Here is an 11584-nt window from a genome sequence, read left to right on the forward strand (position 1 = left end):
ACGGTTCAAGTCAAAATCATTCTGAGTCCATCAAATCATATCTAATCTAAGAACGAAAGGAAAAGATATCTTTTGTTGAGCCAAAGATTATATTATATTTATTTACTATTTTGTCAGTCCAATCGGATTTAATTGTTTGTCACATTAGTTAATCATTCAAAATAATCCCTGTTTAATCGTATCTCTTATCGATGATGTGATCGATGATATATGTAATGATTAAGCACCGACTAAATGTCGGGCATGCAGTCTAGAAGAAAGTTACCCATGTCAACCCCAATTGTTGATCCTCTTCACGAGTTCTTCTCTGTGTAGAAACTCCATTCTTTTTACCGATAGATAGTGACAGATGAGCTACTTGGCTTCGGAGCAAGAATAATTGGCAGAAAGAAAAACACAAGAGGAGACAAGCTTTGGTGTCTTTTGTGAGGCTGTCACCTCCAGGAGACGATCTCCATGTTCAGCTGCTGCAAGGAGCAGCAGTGTCAGTTGTTCTTGCCCTCTCGTCAGACTTCCACAGTGTACTTTGGATCACAAGCTTGGAGAGACTCTGATGACACCTTCTCTCGGTGCTCCAAAGATACATGCAGTAATATGGATCGCAGTAGCTTCGATTGTGATGCTAAATGAGGTTAATCTATAAGACAGTCAACTGTGGTGATGCATATGGTGGCAAAGATACTACTGTGTACTCTTCTTCTGCTGCTCATGAAGAAAGTCCAAACCTTTTTTGCTGGCACACAGAAGAAAATGGCTTGCAAGCACTTAAATGCCAATTTGACTTCCTCTCCTTTTTGTTCTTTTTCTTTTGGGAAACACAGTGGAGTTGATTCAAAGACATAAATGTCGGCATGAAATTCCAACATACTTTATTATTATATTATCAGAAAATTCAAACATATATCTAAGGAAATTTTTTTATGAATTATATAATGTCATTATTCCCTAATTTTATATTTCAGCTTGCAAAATATAACTGATAAATGATATATATATATATATATATATATATGCCTGACAAAATATCTTTTTATTCAGTTATCTAATATATTTATATATATTAATAATTGTCTTTATATATATATATATTGATAATTATAGGACTTAATTATATAGGTTCAATTGACTCACTGAGGTTGATCCAACATGTCCAAATCATTCATGCAAGTGGAATTGACCAAAATTAATTTTCACAAGAAAATAGTATGTAAGAGATAATTTTGTTTTCTTCTTCCAAAATAAAGACAAAGAAAAATAATAGAAAAAGGGAAGAAACCAATTGAGCATACATCCCCTCCTTTCCCTTCATAAAAGCGTCGCTTTCTAGTCTTCCTTCTGCTTCTGTGTCCACTCGCCCTCGCTCTCCTTTTTAAAGCTCCTCTCGATGCCTTCCACTGGCGCCCCCTTTAAAGCTCGCTCCTTTTTGCTCGCCTCGCCCCTCTTTCCTTCCACTCGATCGATTCTTGGTCGCGATCCGTGTCCCGATCGCTCGCATTAAAACCCTGCCCCCCTCCTCGAAGTAATTGCCTAGAAGCGCGTCTTTAATTCGTCCGTTGGCTCTGGAATGATCCCCGAGGAGGAGGGTTTGGTCGGATCCGGAGGGTGCCGGCCGTGAGAAGCCATGCACGGGAGGAGACGGCTCGGCGACGGGCACGGGTGCGGTGCGGCGGCGTCGTCGCCGAGGGGCGCGCGGCGCGGGAAGCTGGTGCGCTGGGCGGCCGCCGCGGCGTCCCGACGGAGGGGCGCCCTGCTGGTGACGCCGCTCCTGTACCTGGCCTTGATGCTGGTGATGGTCGGGAGGTGGGAGTGGGACCTGGAGCCGCCCGTGCCGGTCCGCGTCGGCGTCACCATCCTCAGGAGGGCGCCGCCGCCTGGGTCGGTGTACCGCAGCCCGCGGCTGTTCCACGAGCTGTGGGCCTTCATGCAGGCCGACGTGAATCACTCCAGTGCGGTAGTCACCGAAAGCCCGTTTCCTGGATATGTTTCCTTGTTTGATTTTTTCTTGGTTTTCCGCAATGCAGTTGCCAATCTTTTACCTTTCTTGTTTATTCATTCAAGAATCTTGACTTCCCGCCGGTAGTTATCGATCTTATGAGTGGAAGTTCTCTGATTAGAACGGGAAAGATTTACGTTATGATTCTAGACTCTCAATGATGAGAAATGAATGTTTAGTTGTTTGGGAGCAAATGAGTTATAGAGTGGCATAATGATCTTTTTCATACATTTTCCATTTTATTACGTGATAGAGAAATTGTACTTCAAAAAAATGATTCAACAAATTGAATAACAGCGAACAGTAACGGGAGAAGTTCATATGAAGGTAGCATTTATAATTTGAGGCACGTAACTGCATACTGCTGACAAGGTAAGGGATGATAATATCCACTTAAGTTTCTTTGGCTATCGAACTGACCAGTAATTCTTACTGAAAATATAGCACAAAGTACGTAGTAGTACTTAGTTTGGGTCAGTCATTCAGTTACCCCAGAAATTGCCCCTTGATCTTGTCGCTATCAGGATAACTACTGCAGATCCGAACAGTATAAAACAAAGTAGGGCATGATTTTCAAGAACATCTTCAATCTCAGGACAGCCTCGATCTCATTGCACGGTTTTTTTGTTGCTTCAATTTGCCTTTTTCAAGAGTCAAGTTGGAAAATCGTATTGGTTGTCCTTTTATAGTGATTCTCTTGCTTTAATTTGTCATGCGGTAATCATCTCATTATTTAATTAGACAAAGAGAAGTTCGATTTTATCTCTGTTGTTTTGATGTTCTACTCATGAACCTCCAACCCTACAAGATGCTTCATTTTTTTGTTTGTTTCCTTTTCAATGTAGGGTCACAACTACAACCTGCACATTATGCATTCATAGGTGTTTGCCATGAAGAACTATAACTTCAAATGAATTTTTTAAGCTGGTTAGCTTTTAATATAGCTGGGTCTTTCTGAAGAATGAAAATGATATAGTGCCATTCTACTATGTCCTTCGACTTATGTTGTATTATCACTTGATGATTTTCAACTGCTTAAGATAGATTCGTTATGTAAGTTCAGATATTTCATTTTTCTGGTCAGTCAATATTAATTTGAGGCCGGTAACTGCATATAAAGGTAGTATGATTTCAATCTCACTTAAATTTGACATTACTTGATGAGATCTATGAAAATGCAAGGCCTTTGAACATGCTTATACTCTGTTTTCCTCATATTTGGCAGTGCACTTGAGGTTCAGTTTCTCTCCGATGCATTTTAATGCATATAATTGATTTGCATTTTAATATTTTTAGGAGCTTCTTTATAGTAAGTGGTTCTTAGATAAGCCTTTTCTACTTTAAGCCTCCTATAAACCATCTTCTACTCTTCTGCTTATGGTTTGTGTCATGATAGTTCTCTATGTGCATATCATGCAGTTGATGACAGCATGGCATCAAAAAGCAACTCAAAAGTGGAAACCTCGTTTACCAAAGAGATTATTGCAAGCAGGTTAGAGCTTCAGTAACTGCTAAAAAACTCTGGATCTCTAAGAAATATTCAGAATTGTAGTTAGCAAACATACTGATAATAGTAGGTTTTCCTTCCCTATATAATAATTGTTTATATACCTTTTTTTTTTTTGTCAGAGTTGCCACCTTCAAATGGTTATCTCATAATTGAAGCAAATGGTGGTCTGAATCAGCAGCGTATGTCTGTAAGTTCTGTTATTAATGCTTTTCTTTTTGAAAGTTTCTCGATCAGAAACAAACATAGATTTTGTAATACGCCCTGTAAGAATAGATAAAATAAATCTCTTTGGCGCAAGGATTCTCCATCGAATAGGTTGCTTTTGCAGTATTGTGAACCAAAAAATGGTAATGTAATGTGATATGCTAGAATATGCCAGAAATTTTTGTGGCATCTACCAGTTACCTAATCATCACAACGTTGCTTTGACATCTCTTCCTTTTGTGTGTTGGCCGTAGGTGGTCTTATTTGCATAGTAGTTACTAGTTACCTGTTTGTCCGCTAGCTTATTCTGTACTCCTTTTGCATCTTGACATTTTGCACTGGCACACTGGACAAAAACAGATTATGTGTGCTGTTGCTGTTATTTTAAAGTCTAAATAAGTTCCATGCTTCTCCAGTAGCCTTATGACTTGAAACTTGAAAGTACAATAATGACTATAGGTGATTATCCTATTATTCTATAATCGTTAGTTTATCCTCCATAATTATCCAACCTCCCATCACTACTGAACAGACACACTCAGAGATGTAGTATGATACTTTGGAATAAATACATCTAACTGATATAACACCGTCTAGCTTAATATTAAGCAATACAGCTAGTCAAGGCCTTCTCCTTGAGCAGTCTCTCTCTCTCTCTCTCTCTCTCACACACACACTTTCTTTATGTCAGAAACACATGTTACTAAGCCTCTTAATTATTATTTTTCAAGTAACTAAGCGTACATAGATAATCATTATGTTTCCCACAACATATAATTTAATCCACTTTGAACTTTCCCTGATGCAGATATGTGATGCAGTTGCCGTGGCAGGCTTACTAAATGCAACACTCGTAATTCCAATATTTCATTTTAACAGTGTTTGGCGTGATTCAAGGTAAAAACATCATCATGTCATTTTCTTTTACTTTTTCCATCTCTTACTACATTTGAAATGGCTTGTCACTGGAATTTGCTTTTATTTTACTGTATACATCCTTACTGAAATTGTTTTTGGTTTAAATTTTCATATAATATTTGTCTTGATTTGATGAATTCAATTATTATGTTAGACAACAGCTTTGAGATCTTCTGGCCATGTTTCAGTTTTCTGCATGAGTCATTAGAGGGACAAAATATTTTAACATTAAGGATTCTCAATATTTTGTCTTCTTGCTGATTCTTTAAAGTTGTTTAGTTTGTTTGTTGTACTTATGTCAGCAATTATTCTCTTATTTTACAACGCTGGCTATTTCGTATTGATTGTAGGACATGATTTTGTGATCCTACAAGTAAAATATTTTAGTTTATGACTGGTATTTTTCTAATATGCTCAAACAAAACATTAGATGGTAATATGTAGTGTATCTAAAAATTTTGAAGTGCAGTAAAGTCTCTTGTAGCTTTCTTCCACATTCCTCGAGTATCATGATGAAGTTAAGAAAACCACCTATAGATATTGCTAGCGTTTCAAGGTTTTGGATGAGATGTGCATTTTCTTCGACTGCTTAGAATAAAAGTCTTTATTACTTCCTCGGTGGCTCTCCTCTCAGGATTTCAGAAGTTTTCTAACTATTTTTAATTTTTGGAAAACATTTCTTGTTTAAAGTGCAACATTGCAATTTATCATGGTATTTTGATTGTTTCAAACCATCTTTTTTGATGTGCTTAGGGCAACAATATTCTTCTTTTGTCTAAATTCTTTCTATTATGCTTTTGTGGGCACCAATGTTAGCTTACTTCAAAATTTTGGTGTCAATGAATTCAAGCCGTGGATACACTCTTCTTGCTGTAGGAGTAAGGTTTCATACATTGAACCTATACTTTGAATTGGTGGGTGTCTATGCATAAGGCTTTCATTTCTGTAATCCTTAATATTTATAGAGTTTGTCTTCCATAAATTTGTGATTTATTTGCTCACAAAACATTGTTGCAATGCTTAGTTGAATGTGACTATACGTTATTTTGTCTGATAATTCATAAGAATGAACAGCCATTGTTTTTCTTCTTCTGTCTGAATTCTTTCAGCAAGTTTGAAGATATATTTGATGAAGAGTACTTCACAGAAACACTCAAAAATCATGTAAGAGTGGTTAAAGAGCTCCCACCGGAGATATTGCAGCGATTTGACAATAATATCAGCAACATTTTGAATTTGAGAAGTAAGGCCCTATCATCTAAGACATATTATCTACAGAAGGTTCTCCCAAAATTATTAGAACTGGGGTATGAGCTTGTTCTTCAGATTCATTTAATTTTGTACCTTTTTTTGTTTTATGTTATTTCGTTATTTCTTAATCATAATCATGCATTGAATTTATTGTTCCATTTATGAGAAACTCCATATCTGTTGGCTTTGTTGAAACTTTTGGAAAGAGTTGCTACCTTATTTGGCAATATCATTCAAAATTATGTTTTCTTATTCACATTACTTTGGAAAATTCTTACATTTTATCATTTTTTGGCTTATGTGTAGTCATTCCACAGCTTTGAGATGCTGATACAGTATACCTCGGTTGTACTTGTGCACTTATTATTTATGTGAGTTTATGCATATAATAATGAGATATACGGTGGCTTACTTAGCTGCACAATATGCAGAGACTGCGAGAACTAAATATCGAGCTTCCGGGTGGAGTTCATCCAGTATATGTCTTAGTATAGTTTGGTATTTGCCATTCTCTTGATTGTATTGTCGTGTTTCTCCATGTTTATTTTATGGATGGGTGATATGGAGCCAAGTTCAATCCCCATGTTTCCCCATCTTGTTCAAATTCACATTGTTGGTCATTGCATAATTTATCAACCCTAAACAGACTAGAGCCTAAATTGACTAGCTTCAGAAGCAATAATCTTTACTGTGGCTGCTTGATTTGATTTAAAGCCTAAACAATTTAAGTTTCATGCTTGAGATTTTCAGTTTTCCTTATGAGCTTGTATGTTATGTAGGTTATTGCAATATGGCACAGATCATTTATACAGATATGCATTGTTTCTTCTGATTTATATCTTGGAACTTAGTTGTTTGTTTTGTGATTTTTATGTTTTGCTTCTTCTGAGTTATATGTTGGAACGTAGTTCTTCATTTTGTGATTTTACATTCCGTTTATATGTGCTGTGCAGGGCTGTACGCATAGCACCATTCTCTAACAGATTGGCTCATTCAGTTCCATCCAGCATCCAGGGAGTAAGATGTTTGACAAACTATGAAGCATTGCGCTTTTCTAAACCAATAAGATCTCTCGCCGAAAGAATGGTTCACAGAATGGTAAATAACAGCTCAATAAATGGTGGAAAGTACATCTCGGTGCATCTTCGGTTTGAAGAGGTGTTACTTGTTAGGTCTATGACGAATTCAAGCTCTTTGCAAATTTTCTATTGGAAAGGTATATGTGATTTCTGTCCTTTTCTATTTCAGGATATGGTAGCCTTTTCGTGTTGTACTTATGATGGTGGTCAGCAAGAGAAAAATGAAATGGATAAAGCTCGTGAAAGAAGTTGGAGAGGAAAGTTCAGGAGACCTGGTCGAGTAATTAGCCCAGAGGCTAACAGAAGGAATGGAAAATGCCCTTTAACGCCATTAGAGGTTATGTACTTGATTATAGCAAGATTATCATGATGAGGATATGTTTTTTCAAAATTTCAGCTGATCGTATGGTAAATTTATCTTCAATTCTAAGGATTGCTATGTCGATTGGCGTGAGTCAGCATTGGTTGAAACATATGATGCCAAAAGACATCAGCACATGCAATTCTAATCTGTGCTGGAGGCATTGACATGTAGATAGACTAATGTTTGGTTTAGCCAGCACAAAAGCAGCACATCCTTGCACCACGGAAACATAATTCCTCATTCTGATACCCTTGTTCCATGGAAAAACTATTTTTGATTCTAGGTGTCCAAGTATATGACATCTTTATCTTATTTGCAAGCTTCTACTGCTAAAGATTTTCTTTATTTGAATTGGTTATTTGCCTTAATTAAGTTTTTTTTTTGTATTGAATCTCTTAATCAAATCTCCTTCTAGGATGAACTAGAGGATTCAGCGATCTCCAAATTATCCTTTAATCTTTTGCGAATCTTAATGTGTGAAATATAGTAATTCAAATTTATGAATTTGAAAAATTGTTTTCCCTGTGAAATATCGAGTTATTTAGGTTTAAAACTGTAAATACAGTCCCTCTTCCTCTTATGAGTTTGAGTTGTTAATTTGCTATGTTGGTACCAAAGTTTTTCCTTGTAGGACTTTTCGTGCTAAAACCCTCAGAACATGCTTCTACCAGGTGCTATGTTGTGGTTGCGTTTGCTTTCACTGACTTTTTTGGCACATCTTTGTTATTACCGAAACAGGTCATTAATTATTCTGTCTGGATTCAGGGTTTTTCCATATTTATATCTGATTTTTGAATATCTACGACATCAAATGCTTGACAGGTACAACTTTGATTTGTTTTCTTTGTTCCTAGCAGACGGGTCCATTTGAACAAAAGAAGTTGTTTTGCAGGTAGGAATGATGCTTCGAGGCATGGGATTTGGTAATACCACATCAGTCTATGTTGCTTCTGGTAAGATATACAATGCAGAAAAATATATGGCTCCACTCCGTCAGCTTTTTCCTCTTTTAGAGACCAAGGAAACTCTTGCATCAGCCGATGAACTTGCACCTTTCAAGGTACTTTTCTTTTTTTCATACTTTTTTGGGGCTTTGCAGCCGCAACAAATTCTAAGCACAAATAGTGACTATATTATTTTAGTGTCTGTAATACTATATCCTTAACTTCTTGGAAGCTTCCTTTGGGCGTTATCAGAATTTAAGTTCCATTCAATTTAGAGTTATGCATCAAGATTTTCTTGTTATTTAGCTGTATTATTCCTGATAATTAAAAAATTTCCAGATCTGTCTACCAGTGCTCTAATTAGATCTTAAATGATACTATATTTTGAGTCTTATGTTTTTTCTCTTATAGGGACATTCGTCACAGTTGGCAGCATTGGATTATACTGTTTGTGCTCACAGTGAAGTGTTTGTCACAACTCAAGGTGGAAACTTTCCCCATTTTCTGATGGGACATAGGCGATATCTCAATGAAGGGCACTCGAAGACCATAAATCCTGACAAGAAAAAGTTGGTGTTATCATTCGACAACCCAAACATTAGGTAATATATTGTCACTATTTTGTGCCATTGTTCGGTAACATGTGTGTAGAAACTGGAAACCAAGCATTGCTTTGAGAAAAAGGAAGAGGCAATATGAAAGTAAAGTTAATTATAATTACTTGTTTGTCCAGTATTGAAGAAGTCAATACGCAAAAGATATAGCATCATTCTTGCATAGACAAATAAGAGAAAAATCGATATGAGAATGAAGAATGCTGTTCTTTGCTGAAATCTTGTTAGCTATTCATTAACTTCTCTGTATGTTTAGACCAGTGATTTCAATAGGTGCTTGGGCGCTCACCTAGGTGCTCGGGCGAGGCGAGGCGAGGCCCGAGCGCCTCGCTTCATGTCCAAGCGCCTCGCTTCAACGAGGTGCCGCCTAGGCGCTCGCCCGAGCCCAGGCGCCGGGCGCTTTGGGCGAGCGCCCGGGTTAAACCAGGCGACCGAACCAGTGTTTTACGTCTGGTTCGGTCTCCGGTGCTTTAGTTGGTTCAATCGAACCAACTAAATTACCGATAGGCTCCCTCTCACGATTTCCCTGACTTCCCCAACCCTAACACTCGCGATTTTGCCGTCGAGATTTCTTCTCCGTTGCCGTTGCTCTCTGCTGCCGCTGCCACTGTTGCTACTCGCTGCTGCCACAATCGTCGCTCATCGCTGTTGTCGTCGCTCGCCACTTGTCGCTCGCAGCTCCCGCTCCCACTCCCACTCCCGCTATCGCTCGTCGCTCTCGCTCCCGCTCCCGCCACCGCTGTCGTTGCCTTAGCAGCCTTGGTCTTTTCACACTCTTCTCACTATACTATTAACGGTATACTACTAACTGTATACTAATAATAGTATTTTTATTTATTAGATTAATAATATATTATTTTGATTTTAATACTATTAATTTTTATTTATTTAAAATTATTGTTAGGTTTCAGAATAAATGACAAGTGTACAGAGCAACTCAATAGATTTGATGTAAAATTTTATTGTTTTGATTTTTGAGATTTTTTATTAATATGACATTGTGATTTTGTACTCGATTTTCTTAATTTAATAGCATATTTTTTATTTAAATAATTATATTAATTATATTATATATTTTTTATATTTTGGCGTCTCGCTTCGCTCGGGCGAGCACCTAGCGCCTCGAGCGTTTTTGGACCTTGGCGCCTTTTGGAGGCGCTTTTTAAATCACTGGTTTAGACTAGGAAGACTGCATATAAAATTCATTGAAATAATTGCACTTTTGCCTGTAGAAAAAACTTGGAACTTTTACCTCTTGCATCACGAGTATTGACTATCTACAACAGATCAATTTTGGCATTTATGGATAAAAAAGGGATCCTGATTCTCGTATTAATATTTCAATAATGTCGATATTGTTGGTTTCTTGTTTCTTTTTCTAATATTTTATGGATTTCCCCATTACTTCTGGTCGGACCCTTTGTAAATGGATTATGATGAATGTCTTGTAAAATAGGAGTTGATTGTAAGTCTACATTTTGTCAAGTTTACGTGTCACAGTAGTTAATAAGCTGACAAAGATATCGTTGAAACTTGAAAACATTCATCCCTATATCACCATGAATTTATCTGTCAAATATTAGCATTAACAGGAAACTTCACCGATAGTCAACATAATGCAGTTTGACCTGTTGCAGATCCTGGTAGAACATTGTACATAGGAAACATGTTTTTAAATAAAATCCATGTTTCAAATTGTGACTAGTTGTTGGTAAATATCATGAATGATATTGTTCCAGATCTTTTTGCAGCAAGATCTACCAATTCAACATTTTACTCTACTTGTGTCAAACATTAGTCAGTTGTCAACATCAGTATCTTGTATCAGGCTGGTTATACAAATAGTGTGCTAATGGTGCATGCTGGAGCAGGATATATCAGAACCATAAATAGAAGTTTTGTCAGTACCATGATGTTATTAAGATTATAGAATCAGAACTAGCTCTACATTAATTAGGTGGTAACAGATTTTTCTACTGCATCAGAATACTCTGATGATCTTCATATTTCAATACAATTGCAGATGGGACAAGTTCAAGCGTAACATGCAGGAAGTTCTACATCATAGTGACTTAAAGGGCATCACTTTGCGGAAACCCGATGCGTCCTTGTACACTTTTCCAATGCCTGATTGCATGTGTCAGCAAGCAGAAGCATAAGTTTACAGATGTTGTACATTGCTCATCAAACTAGGTCAAGCTAACTGGAAGTCTGGTTCTTTTTTTTTTGACATACCGGTAAGCAGTCATGCGGTGGCAGCCAATCAGTTGTAATCCTAATTCATTCATTCTTATTTGGCGAAGGATTGTTGTCATAATTTGACTGTCTGTATCACAAATACTGAGGTCCTATGTAATGCCATATGAGAGCAATCTACATGTAACAACAATCTCTCCTTATATGATAAAGAAATTTCTGAAATACTCCATGTCTCTGCATCAAAATTGTTCTTATGTGATTGTAGAAAGTTTCGACCTAAGAATAATTAAATGGTCAGCTGATCAGTTGTAATTTTAATTCATTCATTCTTATTCCGTGAAGAATAGCTGTCATGCTTTGATTATCTGTGTCACAAATCATGAGGTCCCATGTAATGTCATGTGAGATGAGTCTAAATGTAATAACAATCTCTCTATATGATTAAAGAAAGTTCTGCAATATTCCTTGTCTCTGCATCAAAATTGATGCTTTGTGGTTCTACAGAGTT

At 37.0% G+C, this 11584-nt stretch overlaps 1 protein-coding gene across 2 annotated transcripts; it reads left to right on the forward strand.

Moving 5' to 3' along the window:
• Nucleotides 1-1333: 1333 nt before the first annotated feature.
• LOC103976548 (O-fucosyltransferase 9) lies at nt 1334-11298 on the forward strand. Of its 2 annotated transcripts, none has more exons than XM_065104216.1 (10): nt 1334-1951; nt 3413-3485; nt 3623-3690; nt 4516-4604; nt 5735-5932; nt 6830-6974; nt 7125-7292; nt 8212-8379; nt 8675-8865; nt 10901-11298. In XM_065104216.1, exons 1-10 carry the CDS (start codon nt 1622-1624, stop codon nt 11034-11036), a joined length of 1566 nt encoding a protein of 521 aa, XP_064960288.1. In that variant the 5' UTR covers nt 1334-1621; the 3' UTR covers nt 11037-11298. The 2 variants fall into 2 exon arrangements, with proteins under 2 accessions (XP_064960288.1, XP_009390063.2); XM_009391788.3 differs by having other exon boundaries at nt 1336-1951; nt 6830-7034.
• Nucleotides 11299-11584: the final 286 nt, after the last annotated feature.

The sequence above is a fragment of the Musa acuminata genome, chromosome BXJ1-2 (assembly GCF_036884655.1).
Source record: "Musa acuminata AAA Group cultivar baxijiao chromosome BXJ1-2, Cavendish_Baxijiao_AAA, whole genome shotgun sequence".
NCBI classification, from domain to species: Eukaryota; Viridiplantae; Streptophyta; class Magnoliopsida; order Zingiberales; family Musaceae; genus Musa; species Musa acuminata.

Coding starts and splice junctions, on each gene's coding strand:
- LOC103976548 (XM_009391788.3), top strand. CDS start 1,622: ATGCACGGGAGGAGACGGCTCGGCGACGGGCACGGGTGCGGTGCGGCG. Junction 1,952..3,412: donor ACGTGAATCACTCCAGTGCG/GTAGTCACCGAA, acceptor CATATCATGCAG/TTGATGACAGCATGGCATCA. Junction 4,605..5,734: donor AGTGTTTGGCGTGATTCAAG/GTAAAAACATCA, acceptor GAATTCTTTCAG/CAAGTTTGAAGATATATTTG.